We start from the raw sequence: 16468 nt of genomic DNA, 5'->3' as shown, positions 1-16468 counted from the left end.
CCTAGCAATCCTACTTTTTTTATTGACTGTAATTACAGAAAACTTTAAAAATCCAAATACATAAAAAGTTTCCCTATTTATTTCTGACAGCTCACTTACTTGATGAGGTTTTGGAAAGCATAGCCATCTGTCCACTGTTCAGTAAAAGAGGCTCCATGCCGGACAGTAGTAAAGTGGCCTAGCCGCAAGCGGTCCTGCATGCTCTTATCTCTGCACGCCATCTTCTCCTGTTTTGACTGGAGTAAAAGGATCAAAACGAGTAACACATTAACTAGCAATTTTTAGAAACTGAAAATTACAGTTATTACCAAGGAAAATACTGTTGATAAATCATATACTACCTCAAAGTAGGAGAGAAGGGAAGGGAGGGAGAAGGGAAAGGGGAAGGGAGGAGGCATCCAGCACCTGAAGTAAACTCAACAGGGCGAAGCTGTCAGCCTCACACCCAAAGCAAGCAACAGCCAGAAAGCGCATCCATATAATCACCTGGGGAGTCTTGATCTGGTGGTATACATGCAAGGAGAAAATTCTAACTGTCAAGTCATTTGACACTGAATTCTACATTTCAATACTTTCATCTCAGCTAGGAAAATGTTACACAATGACACACACTAAACACCCTGGCATACAGGCCTCGGGCTACACTGTCACTGACCTTCTCTATAAGGAGCTTCTTGCTCATGGTGACACATCGATTTAATCGTTCCTTGTATTTCTCTAGCATCTTCTGCTGTTCGTCTATCTGCCGTCTCAAATCACAGTTGGCCTTCAATGGGAAAACATTTTTAAATTAGTTTTAAGGAAAATAGATTAGTAGAAAGCACTTTCTAAAAATAAAGAAAAATCATTACCAGTTACAGGAAGCATATCTCTATAAAGCAAGTAACTTACCCCTTCAGTCATCCTTTACATTACTATGTAAGTGTTGTTTATGCTAAAGTTATTCTGTTTTTCAACTTAAAAGTTTTTTGGTGGTGCTATGGAACCAATCCAAGATCATGATTAAGTATGCTAAGCATGTGCTTACCAAGGACCTACTCGTCCTTTTTTTTTTTTCCCTTTTTGGTTTTTCGAGACAGGGTTTCTCTGTGTAGCCTTGGCTGTCCTGGACTCGCTTTGTAGACCAGGCTGGCCTCAAACTCACAGCGATCCACCTGTCTCTGCCTTCCAAGTGCTGGGATTAAAGGTATGCGCCACCACGCCCGGGTTCCTCAGCTTATTATTTCTAAAGAGAAAAGGAACATGAGTTTTCATGAATGAGTCTCCCCAGAGAAACAAGCACATCCATGTTCACACCAGACAGAAATAAGGAGATCTTGCTTCAAGAATATGAGGGTGTAGAAGTTTACAGGATGGGCTAAATACTTTGAAAAACTCTAACCACTAACCAAACACCAAACCTGGCTTTGAAATTCTTGAATTTATCACTCAGTTGCTAAAAACAAACAAACAAGCAAACAAACAAGCCACCAAACAAACAAACCCAAAAAACCTCCGGGCTGCAGAGATGGCTCAGCAGTTAAGAGTGCACTGGCTGCTTTCCCAGGGGTCCTGAGCTCAATTTCCAACAACCAACATGGTGGTTCACAACCATCTGTAATGGAATCTGATTCCCTCTTCTGGTGTATACAAAAACAGAGCCTTCATGTACATAAAATAAATAAATAAATCTTAAAAACAAACAAACGAACAAACAAACAATTCTACTCTTGCCAAATAACACTGCTTCCTTGGGGTGGGGGACCTACTGTTTATCAACCAAATGATACAAGCCTTCCTAAAACAACAAATTTGCTGAGACTTTGCAGCTAAAAAACAAACAAACAAACAAACAAAACCAAACCACCCCAAAAACTATGTATGGGTGTTTTGCCTGTATGTAAGTCTGTGCACCACATGCATCCTTCTGAGACCAGAGGAGGACATTGGATTCCCTAGCCTGGGTCACAGATGCTTATGAGACACCACATAGTTGCTAGGAAGCAAACCTGGGTCTTAGGAAAGACTAGCAATTGTCCTTAACCACTGAGCAATCCCTCCAGTGTCTCTTGTTGTTTTTATTTTTAAAAAGAAAGGAGCTCATCATGTAGGATGTACTGGAACTATCACAGACTAGGGTGTCCCTGACCTACCTGTCTTCGCCTCCAATGCCCAGGGGTCAAGGATGTGTACTATGACCAGCTCAGCTTCCATTTCAAAGCAGTTTGTGTAAAACAGCTTCCCATTCAAATGTATCTACTCTCCATGCAGGCATATTTATTCCTGTCTGTTGTTACTGCAGAATCCTACAGACCAAGTTGTCAAAGGAAAAGTCTTACTGCACTTGGGTGTGACTATCTAATTCATATTAAAGAACTATAAGCAAAAAACCAAGAACATCTATATACGATCTAAAACACTCAAGAAGGTGAGTGTTCTCTTCAAGCCTATGCAGAAATGAATAGGCTCAGCCTCTGGCAATTTAAAGTTGTGGTTTCTAACACTAGTAGTTTCTAGAAGTCCATGCAAGGGGTAGAAACTGGCTAACAGTACCCAGTGTAATCATACCCAACATCTTACTAAAGCGAGAAAACTAATGACGGACTTATGCATGCCTGAAAGGAAAGAAAAATAGTTTAAAAAGAAAAAAAGAAATCGCGTAACTCAGATTGACATGTAGACATGTCTATGGGTAACAACAATTCTGACATATGAAATCAGCCCACTCCCGTCCCTATGCATGAGGTCCTGAGCTGGGTAAGGCTAATTACACATGTACAATGCGCCATCCAGAACATAGTGTTCCTTTATGGCTTGGCTTCAAGTTCTGCCTTTGGTTTCTGCCCTGACTTCCCCCAATGCTAGACTGACTTGGGAGTATAAGTCAAATAAAAATAAATTCTTTCATTCTTTTAGTTGTTCTGGTCAGAATGTTTTATAACAACAGAAAGGGAACTAGAAGAGGCCCTGATTTCAATCTCTGGAAGACAAGCAAAGCATCCTATAGGAAAAAGGACAATGGGAGGAGATGGTGGTGAGGGATAAAGGACAACGGGAGGGGATGGTGGTGAGGGATGAAGGACAACGGGAGGGGATGGTGGTGAGGGATAAAGGACAACGGGAGGGGATGGTGGTGAGGGATGAAGGACAACGGGAGGGGATGGTGGTGAGGGATAAAGGACAACGGGAGGGGATGGTGGTGAGGGATGAAGGACAACGGGAGGGGATGGTGGTGAGGGATAAAGGACAACGGGAGGAGATGGTGGTGAGGGATAAAGGACAACGGGAGGGGATGGTGGTGAGGGATAAAGGACAACGGGAGGGGATGGTGGTGAGGGATGAAGGACAACGGGAGGGGATGGTGGTGAGGGATAAAGGACAACGGGAAGAGATGGTGGTGAGGGATAAAGGACAATGGGAGGGGATGGTGGTGAGGGATAAAGGACAACGGGAGGAGATGATGGTGAGGGATGAAGGACAACGGGAGGAGATGGTGGTGAGGGATAAAGGACAACGGGAGGAGATGGTGGTGAGGGATAAAGACCCAAGAAGTGGAATCAGGTTAGGGCTTAAGTTTTTCACATATTTCACCATCTCAATCTGGGTCTCTCTCCAACACCATCCCACATCCTGGAGGTAAGGATCATATAGAAAAGTGTTCTACCACTGCTCTATACCCTGAAACTCATCATTATGACAGTCAGGCAGGCTATAAAGAAGGGAAGTAAAACCACAATCCTTGTTGAGTCTGACAAAGCTACTTGGACTAAATTCTCGTACTGGCATTTGACTATGAATTTTTTTTTTAATTAATTTATTCTTGTTACATCTCAATGTTTATCCCATCCCTTGTATCCTCCCATTCTTCCCCCCCCCATTGTCCCATTATTCCCCTCCCCTATGACTGTTCCTGAGGGGGATTACGTCCCCCTATGTATTCTCATAGGGTATCAAGTCGACTATGAATTTTTTTTAGACCGACATTCTCGCTGTAAATCTTTGTTGGCAATTCAACTAGCATCCAAGTGGACAAAATAAAACCAGTTCCAAGGGGGCTGGGAAGATGTTTCAGTGAGTAAGAGTGTTTGCTGTGTAATCATGAGGACCTGAGTTTAAATCCTCAACACTCACATAAAAAGCCAGACACAGCCAGGCGGTGCTGACACGCACCTTTAATCCCAGCACTTGGGAGGCAGAGGCAGGCGGATCGCTGTGAATTCCAGGCCAACCTGGTCTACAAAGCGAGTCCAGAACAGTCAAGGCTACACAGAGAGACCCTGTGTCAAAGGAGAAAAGCAACAACAACAACAACAACAAAAAGCCAGACACAACTGACTACTCAGTACATCTGTGATCCCAGCACTGTGAGGGGCAGAGAAAGAAAATCACTGGGGCCGGCTGCAATGAGAGGGGATGTGGTCTCAAAGGAAAAGGAGTTAAAGAGCAGAATACTAATATGCCCTTTAGTGTCCTCAATAAGCATACATGTGCCTGGTCCCCAACACATGTGCATACAACACACACACACACACACACACACACACACACACACACACACACACACACACACACACACACACAAATATTGCAAGCAAGCAATCAAAATGCAAGTAAGACTATGACTAAGAATAAATGGCACTCCTCATTCAAATATGGGGTAACAACAACAATAAAAAAAGGCTGAAGGAATGTTAATTCTGAATGAGGAACGGGAACATCAACTTGAAAATGCAGGGTATGGTGACACACATATTTAATCCCAGCACTAAGAAGGTCCACTCATTTCATTTAAAAAAAAAAAATGTGGGTTAGGGATGACAAATTGTATATTCAAAGTACATTCTGAGCTTCATCAGAATGAAGCCGTGTCTCCTTCCCAGCACTGCTGCCAGATAAGCACTGAAGTAAACGGACAAATACTCCACACTTTCTTTAAGTGTGTGACCAAATAGCTCTGGAGAAAGAATGGAAGGGTTACATGGTTCAAACCTACACTGGGAACAACCACCCAGGTATTTTTATAGAGCAGGGATTTACCTGTGACCAACGTGCCTTCTAGTAACTAAGGGGCATTCCTGTTAAAGAAAATGGAGAACTTGCCAGGCATGGTGGTGCACGCCTTTAATCCCAGCACCGAGGGGGCAGAGGTACGTGGATTGCTGTGAGTTCAAGGCCAGCCTGGTCTACGAAGTGAGTCCAGGACAGAGAAACCTTATCTTGAAAGCTGGAAAAAGAAAAAGAAAAAGATGGAGAACTTTTTTGTTTTTTTGTTTTTTTCCGAGAGAGGATTTTTCTCTGTGTATCCTTGGCTGTCCTGGAACTCACTCTGTAGAGCAGGCTGGCCTTCAACTCACAGCGATCCACCTGTCTCTGTCTCCCGAGTGCTGGGATTAAAAGCGTGTGCCACCAATGCCCGGCTAACAATGGAGAACTTAAAGAGAGAAAATGCAATCTGCTTGGTTGTACTGTAGATTCCAATGTGAGTGCTTTCAACTTGGTTATAAATAAATAAAACAAACAAACAAATAAATAAATGGACAGAGATATTTTTGGGGACTAACAGATTGTCTTGTCTCACTGTAGGGCCCAAATGATCTAGAGTAGTCTACACATATTCTGTATCTCTAAAGGAGATGATGCCTGCTAATAGGTTGAGTCTTTGTTAAGCAGAGAAAGATGGTGGGAAGCCAAGGACCAAAGCACCCACGATTCAGTATCTTGCTACCCTAGGTGTCCCACAGCACACGCACCAGCACGCTGTTCTGAAGAAGCAATGCACTAAGAAAATAAGAGGCTGCAGAATTTGCTAAACTTTTAGCCAACAGATGGAAGGAAGCCAAAAGACGACTGTAGGTGCAGACTGCCAAGAGACACCAGCTGTCCTCACTAGAGCTTCTACTTCTAAGTCTGAGTCCAGACAAACAAATTTCTAAAAGTAACAAATAATTGCAGAATGATTCAGTGGATTGAGGCTCCTGATGCCAAGCCTGACGATCTGAGTTCATTCAATCCCTGAGACTCACATGGAAAGAAAGAAAAATCTCCTGTACTCTGATGGCTATATACAGACCAAGGCACATGAATGTGTGTACTAACAAAATACTTTCTTTTTAAAGTAACAAATAGCCACCTGTGATATATGAGACCTTGTCTCAAAAACAGTAAAACTAAGGATTAGAGAGATGGTTTAGCAGTTAAGAGCACTGACTCCTCTTATGGAGGACCCAGGTTTGATTCCCAGCAACCACACAGCAGCTCACAATTGTAACTAAAATTTCAGGGTACAATGGCCTCTTCTGGCCTCCAAAGGCACCAGGCACATATGTGGTTTTAATACATACATGTAGGCAAAATACCCACATAAAGTTGAAAAAAATTAAAAACAAGTAGAATATGTATGTATGCATGCATGCATGCGTGTATCCTAGAGTGCCAGGTATAAAGACACTGGCTTATTATTCCAGGACTTGGGAAGCTGTGGCCGGAGGACTATAAACTGAATAGCAGTCCATGCTACATAGTGAGACTCAGTCATGTACACACGGTACCTAGAGTCAAAGATCTAAAATGAGCAGAATGGCCCATGTAGAAATAGCTTTTTAAAATGCAAGAAATGGGGCAAGGCTAGGCAGTTAGAAGCACTTTCTGCTCTTGCAGAGGACCCAGATATAACTCTCAGTAACCACAAGGTGGCTCACAGTAACTGCCTCTGGCTCTAAGAGATCCAATGCCCTCTTCTGACCTCTATGGTCTCCTGCATGCATATGGTACACATATACTTAACAGATGCTCACACACATACATGTATGAATAAACAGTAAGTCACTTAACAGGTTAACAATGAAAACCAGGTGTGGTGTTACACACTTTTAAGTCTAACACTCAGAGGAGGCAGAAGCTGAGGCCAGGCAGATCTGAGAACTTGAGGTCAGCTTAATCTAGATATTAAGTTCTAGGCCAGCCAAGCTACACAGAAAGACCATGTCTTAAAAGGAAAGAGAAGAAAAAAGCAAGAATACACAAATGACCATTTTCAAATGGTAAACACATAAAACTTAACCCAACAGTTCTACATGAACTACAACTCGACATATCTGCTTCTTTAACATAAATTCAAGAATCAAAATACATCGTAAATTCTCCAACTTAAAGAAGGTATTTAGAATGAGGATATGACTCCAGCTCCTCCTCAGCTGCTCATTATTTCAGTACTGTATATCTGGCTAGAGTAATCAATTATCCACAATATGCACATGACCCACGCCTGCAGAAGTGGCGTTTGTTATGATGTCTCTTACATACTCTTATACTTACTCTTAATAAATCATCTATTCTTCCTTCCTTCTTCTCTAAGTCAGAGTTCTTACTGTTTTCTAGTGCAGATATTTTTTCTATTGTGAGGTCAGACTACAAAGACAAAAGCAAACAAATTTAGAATTAGTCACAAAACATTAAATGACATCACATTTTTCTTGCCTTTTTTTTTTTTTTTTAAAAGAAGCACTTGCTAAAATAAATAGTTGGATAGATAACTCAGGAAATAAAATCTGCTTTCCTCATCTCATCCTTCAAACCTTAGCAATATCCACTAACCCTGTGCTGCAAAAACATTAGTTCTGGACTTAACGATACAAATTCTCACAATATTGTACGTTGAATAAAAAAAATACATAATACTGCAGAATTGAAACCAATGTGACTAAAGACATCAGGAGACAGGGTACAAGTCTCAAGGAACAAGAGTACCCTCTAGTGGAAACAGAGAGAAAGTAGAAAGGCAGAAAAGGTCTGAGCACTCAACTATCTAGGTCTGTACAATGTCCAAACACGGATGGTTCCAGTACAATCAAAATCTGTTACACAGTTCTTGATTGACAGGCATCCTGTGTTGAGAGGAACACAGACAAGAACACCCAATAACTACTCAGCATGACAGCTGGAGCAAAGATTTACTATCCTTCTCACATATAGCTTTCTTTATTTCTTTTTCATTTCCTTTCTTTTCTGGGGACAGCCTGAGCTGGCCTCGAAACCAAGAACCTCCTGCCTTAGTCTTCCCATTGCTGCAATTAACAGGCATATGAAACACTGTTAATGTTTACAACAGTCTCTAAGTTAGAAAACTTCTGAGGACTGTTTGAGGAAGAAAATTTGTTGGTATAATATTTTGAAATGTAACTAGTATTGCCAATTAAGTAAGCATGTACAGGAAATAAACCATTTCTTAAAACTGACATTTACTGAAAGCCTGCTGTCACCACTGCTTAGGGCAATGGGACTCACTCTAATTTTGCATTACATTAGATTTAAACAGTAGAGCCAGAAATATGAACCTAGGCTCAGAACCTTCAAAATATGTGCCCCTGTCTCTATACCGTGCTGCAGTAAAAGCATGCCTGCTGCAATATAGCAGCAAGGTGAAGAAAAGCCTGTTAAAATACCTTTCAAAGGACCCGAAATACTCACAATGCAAATTCTGAAGACTAAACAATAAGTACAGTCAAAGGTAAAGGGAAGACCTAGGAAGAATTACAGACTTTCTATGTGGTTAGGTCTACTCCTGAGATAGCTCTGCAGTGTTCCCAACCTACCTGGGTCTGTCTGTGCTGGATGGAGATCTGTTTTTGGGAGCTGCAAGAATGTTCTGTATTGCCAGAACCCGTAGAAGAAGGACTGTTTTGCTGAGCCTATAATAAAAGTACATCACCAATCACAGGAAAGTTTTGCATCTTTCTCCACAAATGTGTATGAATAGAAACAATTACCTCTTTATAAAACAAACCTTTCTAAGGCAAGTCAGAAGTCACGACCAAGAAGAAAATAAAGCAAGTTAAATGTGAGAGCCAAGAGTTGGATATGGTACTTTCATATTTCTTAGGGTAGGCTTTACATAATCTAATGCTTATAAATTATTTTATATGTAAACTACAGAGAGTAGATAGTTATTCCTATAATTTGCTTTTTTTCACTTATGTTTCAATGTGCCTTTGTCAGAAAAGAAAGGTGGCATATACAATACAGGGGACACACAGTCCGAGCAGAAAGGGAATGGGAGTGAAATGAGAAATGGCTCTGCTGTTAAGAGCACTTGCTGATTACATAGGACTTGGTTCAGTTCTCAAGAGCCACACCAGGTGGCTCATAACCATCTGTAACTCCAGTTCCAGGGAATTTGACACCCCCTCTCCTTGGGTACCTGCATGTACACGCTGCACTTAAACTCACACAGGTGTGTGGTGTGCATACACATACTGACCAAGAGTGAGCGAAAGGGCAAGAAATGAGACAACAAAAATAAGTAAAACTTAAAAAAAAAGATTGTTAAAAATCATAAAAGCCTCTTAAATTCACAAATACCCATGAGCACAGAAATATATATAAAATTCTATTTCAACTTGCTGACTTGACATATAAACACATTTTGTGTTTGTGCATGGCATATATGTATATAGCATGTTTCTATACGCATGTGCGTGTATGCAAGCTAGAAGTCAATGCTGAGTGTCTTCCTCTATCACTCTCCACCTTAATTTTTTGAGACCAGGTCTCTCTTTGTACGTCAAGGCCACCGATCTATCTGCTAAGACTAGCTGTCCTGCATGCTTCAGGGAGCCTCTTGTCTGTCTCCCCAGTCCTGTGATTACAGGTTGACATACTTAGATTTTTACATGGGTATTAAGGATCTGAACTCAGGTCCTCATGTTTGTACATGGTTTTCTAACTAAGCCATTTCACCAGATCCTATTTTAAATCACTGTGGGTGTATGTGCGTGTGTGCGTGTGTGTGATCTTTTGTTGTTGCTTTTGTGGTGTTAGCCAAGTACTTTACCACTGACTCACAACTCCAGCCTGAAGTAATTTTTAAATTTGTATGATTTAGCTGGGTGGTGGTACATGCCATTAATTCTAATACTTGGGAGGCAGAGGAAGGCAGATCTCTGAGTTTGTGGCTAGTCTGATCTACAGAGTAAGTTCCAGGGCAGCCAGGGCTACACAGAAAAATCCTGTCTCAAACAAACAAACACTCCCCAAATTATAAGACTTAGGTGTAATTATAATTCAACAATTCAGGAATTCATTCACAGTAGCTCCTTAAATCAAGGTACATCTAACATATTACGACTCATCAGACATAAGCAGGAAATATTAAGACAGTCTTAGAATTATGAGATAATGAAAATATAGTTCTGAAAGCTCAGAGAATACAGTATTTCCAAATATGTAAATTTGAGGGTCTTGGAGTTCTATGTAATGGGAGAATATGATTAGCATACACAAGGCCTTGGATTCAATATCAAGCACCACAGAAAAGGAAGAAAAGGAGAAAGGGGATGAAGAAGAGGAGGAGGAGGAAAATGACAATTTATTCCCATAACTTCTAAATGTTCTTTTATTACTGCTCAACAATCACTTTAAGCTAATGCTTCGATGGTAATGTAACACATAATCCTTATTTAAAAAAAAAAAAAAAAAAAAGGCTGAGATTGGTGTGGTGATGCACACCTTCAGTCCCAGCACTGAGTTCAAGGCCAGCTTGGTGTACATAGCAAGTTTCAGGTTGGCCAAAGCTATACAGTGAGATCTTGTCTCAAAACCAAAACCAAAAGGCTAGCTGAGGAGATGGCTCAGTTGGTGAAGTGCCTACTACGCAAGCATAAGGACTAAAGCTCAGACCATCACCAGCCTATGTAAAAGCTGAGCATGGTGGTGTGTGCTTGTCAGCTTAAAAAGACTAAACACATTCATATCCACAGAGCCTTGTCAAGCAGTCTAGCCAATTGGTGCTCTCCAGATTCAGTGAAGTATTTAGTTCAAAGTGACAGTTCAGTAGTAATAGTTATCTAAACAGTAGTAGGAGCAATAATAAAAGAATATATAGAAGTTATGGGAAGAAACTGACATTTTCCTCTTCCTCTTCCCCAACTTCCCATTCCTTCTATCTAAAAAATAAGATGAAGAAGTAACCAAGAAACAACATCCAATGTCAATTTCTGGCCTCCACATGCACGAACATAAGCCTGTGTATACATACAAACATGCATACATATGCACAAAGATTCCTATACAGTGATGATTATTATTTTTATTTTAGAGATAAAGAAAAGTCAAATCTAGCACTTACGAAAGACTACAAAGCTAGTTAAATGAAGTAAGTAAAGCTAGGGGTTGTGTGTATCCATAGCAACTGCTCTCTATGACAAAGAATAGAATGTTAACAAGCTAAAGAGTTTATAGCCATAACTTCATTTAGGTACAGCTATGACCTGATAAGGCGGCAGTATCGTTAGGCTTCATTTTCAGTGATGATGATGATGACGACGACGATGAAGATCTGTTCATCAGACTGCAGGGACCTAGAGTTACAGGTGTTTGTGAGCTGCCTGATATGGATGTCTGAAACTAAGCTCTGGTCCTCTTGTAGGAACAACAGTGCTTTAACCATTGAGCCATCTTTCGAACCCACACTGTACCTGGTCTGCAAACACTCCCTTTTATGTATTCATACGATAGCAAGTTATTGAGTACTTGTAATGTCTAAGCACAAGATTAGGAACTAATAGCACACAGACAAGGGAAACAAACATAGTCCATACCCTATTCTGCCTGAAGGGAGCTGACAATTGAAAGGAAAATGTATCTAGTAATGCATGCCTACAGTCCTAGCTACTTAAGAGTTGAGGCAGGAGAACCACAAGTTCAAAGCCAATCTGGTCAACTCAGCATGACTCTGTCTCAGAATAAAAAGGGAAAACGAGGGATGAGAATACACTCCATTGCTGAACATTCACCTAGTAAGTAAAAAACCCTAGGCTCAATATCCAATAATAAAAGAAAAAGTAGGCACTCAATAAATATTTGATAGGTGTTGGAGAGATGGCTCAGTTAAGAGCACTGGCTGCTCTTCTAGAGGTTTCCAGTTTAATTCCCAGCAAGCACATGATAGCTCACAAGCAGCTATAATGCAATCTGACACCCTCTTCTGTCATGTAGGCATACATGCAGACAGAACACTTGTATGTATAGATAAATTAATAAGCCAGGCATGGTGGCGCACACCTTTAATCCCAGCACTCGGGAGACAGAGGCAGGAGGATCTCTGTGAGTTTGAGGCCAGCCTGGTCTACAAAGTGAGTCCAGGACAGCCAAGGCTAACATAGAGAGACTCTGTGTCGAAAATAAATAGATAGATAGATCTTTTTAAAACCATAAGTAAGTAAGTAAGTAAGTAAATAAATAAATAAATAAAATGTTGAAACAAGCTGTTGACTGGGTATGGTAGCTCATGCCTATAGCCCCAGTTTATGGAAAGCTAAAGTTTATGAGTTCAAGGTAATTTTCATTCAAGAAGGCCCAAAGGAACTACGTGGAACCCTTTTTAAAAAACATAACAATCTGCCGGGTGTGGTGGCGCACGCCTTTAATCCCAGCACTCAGGAGGCAGAGGTGGGCGGATCACTGTGAGTTTGAGGCCAGCCTGGTCTACAAAGTGAGTCCAGGACGGCCAAGGCTACACAGAAAAACCCTGTCTTGAAAAAACAAAAACAAACAAACAAACAATAACAAAACAATCTGCAGGGTGATGGTGGCACATGCCTTTGATCCCAGCACCAGGGAGGCAGAGACTGAATTCAAGGCCAGTCTCGTTATAGAGTGAGTTCCAAAGACAGCCAGGAGTATACTAAGAAACCCTGTCTTGGAAAACAAACAAAGAAACAAGAACAATAAACTTGAGAGAGACAAGTTAAATAACCACAAACAAGCCAATGACAGTGGTACAGCTCTGCGATTCCAGTACCTGGTGGACCAAGAAGTTCAAGGTCATTCTTAGCTACATATAGAGCGCAGACCTACTTGGGACACATGAGACCTATTTCAGGGGGAAAGGGAGCAGGGAAGAGATTATAACTAATGGCATCAACTGCAGGGGCAGAAACAGAAAGGTCTGGGGTTCAGGAGTTCTCTGGGTTTGCCCTGGGGTAGGGGTGCTGCTGAAGGAAGAGGCATATAGATCAAGAGGAAGAACTAGAGTCCAGAAGCAAGCTTTTGACATTTGCAGCCAACTGCTCCTTGATGGGGTGCCATGATAATTCAGTGGGGAAACACAGTCTCTGTGACCAAAGTGCTGGGCAGTTAAATATCTACCCACAGAAGAAGAAAGGGAAATTCCATTCCTTGAATCACTCATAACTTAAAACAAAATACACAGCAGACATACTTACAAGAAACTATAGAACTGAAATTATATAACCTTGGATTAGATAAAACCTTCTTAGGTAAAACCAAAAGCATAAATAACAAGAGGGGAAAAATGGGTATTTTGGACTTTTTTTTATTAAAAACTTCCGTACTCCAAAAAGACACAATGTGGACTAGAAATACAGGTGAGAGCTTTGCTTGGTGTGCATACATACCTGTTTATGGGGGGGGGGGGGGCATTTGGTAGAGTACAGCCTCTGGGTCCATGTGGTACTAGGCAGGAAGGGAAGTATACCAAAGTAAATTACTCCTAGTGGAACTAAACAGGGAGTGCTAAAGATTGACCAGAGCCTCATATGTGCTGGGCATACTCTGCCACAGAGCTACATCCCCAAGCACTTCTGCTCTTTGTTATATTAGACTGAAGGTTAGCTAGTAAGAGACCAAAACGTTCAAACTGCACTGAAGAAGAAGACAAAAGATAGCAGTGACAGAAATGAAGCTGGAGAAAATGACAGCTGTACAGAGTGACATCAAGACTTCAGGGACTGGAGCCGCACGCCTGTAATCCCAGTACTCAGGAGGCAGAGGGAAGCGCATCGCTACGAGTTCAAGGCCAGCCTGGTCTACAAAGTGAGCCCAGGACAGCCAAGGCTACACAGAGAGATACTGTCTTGAAAAACAAAAACAAGACTTCGGGGACTGGTGGAACAGATCTTAGAGCACAGACAAAGGGACAACGGGGTGATGCTGACTCAGGAGAACTGAGTGTATTTATAAAGAGACCTGTGTGCTAACTAAAACTTAGAATACGACAGCAATGTCATCGGAGAGGAGGAAATACCAAGACTGGGGTAGACTGTTCTTGCAAGAAGAAAAATATTCACTACAAACTAAACAGAAAGTAAAAATAAAATATATATAGACTAGAAGTGGAATGTGAAAATGCTATGCAACACTGGGAGAGTTTTGACTTTGAGAAGAGGGCATTAAATCACATTATAGATGGTTGTGAACCACCATGTGGTTGCTGGGAATTGAACTCAGGACCTTTGGAAGAGCAGGTGGCGCTCTTAACCACTGAGCCATCTCTCCAGCACCACCACCCCCCATGCTAGATTTTTATAGAAAATATTTCTTTTAAATATTCTTTAAAATGGGAGCTGGAGAGATGGCTCAGCACTTAAGAGCACTGTCTGCTCTTCCAGAGATCCTGAGTTCAATTTCCAGCAACCACACAGTGGCTCACAACCATCTATACTGGGATCTAATGCCCTCTTCTGGCCTGCAGGCATACAACAGATAGAGCACACTTGACATAAAAATAAATAAATAAATCTTTTTAAAATTATTTTTTATACATACATTTACCTTATACATAAATACAATAAACTACATACAGTGAGAAGAAACAGGAAACAATCGGGAATTATAAAAATGTGACATTCATAATGTTTTGGCTCTTTGAATTTGGCAACCTTAAAGAAAACATCTTTCCTATCTCGTTGAGTCTGAAATTTGAATGTCAATCAATATCTATTCTTTCTCATCTCTATCAACTTAAAACATCTATCTAGACCTAAAAACATCTTAACCCCTAAACAACTAAGCTTAATTATAAAACTAAACTATCTGGTCTTCAACCCCATCGAAGACTTGAGGTGGAATAAAAATTAATTATCTGAGTAAACTGAAAGTGCAGGTTAGCAGCTTCCAAAATGAAAAAAAAAAAAAAAAAAAAAAAGACAGAGACAGTTTTCTACCTGAACAGTCACCCAAAATTCTCTGTAACTTTGGAGCATCATCATTAGCCTTCTGGCCCAGTATATCTAATAGACATATCTGTGAAGCAGGAACTATTGAGGACTTGCTTAACCCTGTCTTGCCAGGGTTTGGCCATCGACTCTGCCTGCATTCAAGCTTGCCCACTTTTAGGCAGAATTCACTCTATGGCAGAAACGAGGACATTTTGTACAGTGGCTGGTTTGCTCCACGTGAAACCAGCTCCAATGAGAAGGTTCTTTGATGCTCATCATCCTCTTTGAAGTAGGCTGGGTGTTGCCAGGAGTTAGCCTGTCTCATTGTCAATGAATCTTAAAAATAATAAAAACATCTTTAAATGCCGTATTTTGTAGGTGAGTGGATAGACTTGGTGCTCTATATATTTATTTTATTAAAACTTAAAATGACAACAACAGAAAAAGGAGGGCAGTGGAAGAATGGATTCTTCAGTGAAATGCCTGACATACAGGAGTAAGGACTTAATTCATGTCCTAAGTAACCACATAAAAAACTAGATGCAGCAGTGTACCCATCTGTGCACGCACGTGCGCGCGCGCACACCCACACACACTTTTATTTTTTTTACAAAGAGAAAACCACCTACACAGTTTTAAAAGCTTTCAAAGAAACAGTAATAGCTTGGTATAAGAACACTGGGCATGATGGCACATGGCTGTAATCCTAGTGCTCTGGGAGGATGAGGCAGGTGGGTCTCTGTGAGTTTGAGGCCAGTCTGGTCTACAAAGTGAGTCCAGGACAGCCAATCATAGCTATACAGAGAAACCCTGTCTTGAAAAACATAAACAAACAAACAAGCAGACAGACAGGAAAATGGCTCAGTGGTTAGAGTACTTGATATCTAACATGAAGATGAAGGTAAGTGTAGCATGTCTGCAACCCCATTGCTAGGGACAAACAAGTGGAAGCTCACTAGCCAGTCGGTCTTGAGAGACCTTATATCAAAATGAATGAGTGAATAAATAAATAGGTAACACAGCAAGGCAGACTTCCCAATATCAGCCCTAGCCTTTTCATGCACTCATAGGGACACACATGTTCATATATAAAGACAAAGAATTAAAAAAAAAAAAAAAAGATCCAGTAGATCTTGACAACAAGAATTATTTAATTCAATGAAAACTATTCAGTAACTGGAACTGCTTCTTTTGGTGAATTCAATAAAAATCATTTGGTTTTTGCAATGCCCAACAATGAAATGATCACAATATTATATGTGCCTTGTTTTCAAGTCTTAGAACAATTCACAAAAAAAAAGTCTCAATTACAGCTAAAATGACAAATTTATACATATAATGTACCTGAAAAGGCTGAATGGTAAATTATGTTAAAAGCATCCTTTCATAATGGAGAAATGGAACTTTAAAAGACTGATTAAGGGCTGGAGAGGTGGCTCTGTGATTAAGAGCACTGGCTGCTTTTCCAGAGGACCTGGGTCCAATTCCCAGCACCCACATGGCAGCTCACAACCATCTTTAATTCTAGTTCATAG

General features: G+C 40.9%; 1 protein-coding gene across 4 annotated transcripts in view; it reads right to left on the bottom strand.

Moving 5' to 3' along the window:
- The window catches only part of Tlk2 (tousled like kinase 2), a 102005-nt gene that overhangs the window by 35135 nt on the left and 50402 nt on the right, over positions 1–16468 (bottom strand). For all 4 annotated transcript variants that reach the window (XM_051158862.1, XM_051158861.1, XM_051158863.1 and 1 more), the window contains 4 exons: positions 8571–8666; positions 7294–7386; positions 656–766; positions 100–236 (listed from right to left, as the gene is read on the bottom strand). In XM_051158862.1, the coding sequence (XP_051014819.1) occupies positions 100–236; positions 656–766; positions 7294–7386; positions 8571–8666 (437 nt within the window). The remainder of the gene's footprint in view (positions 1–99; positions 237–655; positions 767–7293; positions 7387–8570; positions 8667–16468) is intronic.

The sequence above is a fragment of the Acomys russatus genome, chromosome 16 (assembly GCF_903995435.1).
Source record: "Acomys russatus chromosome 16, mAcoRus1.1, whole genome shotgun sequence".
In the NCBI taxonomy this organism is placed as follows: Eukaryota; Metazoa; Chordata; class Mammalia; order Rodentia; family Muridae; genus Acomys; species Acomys russatus.
This window is presented reverse-complemented; position numbering and strand designations above follow the sequence as displayed.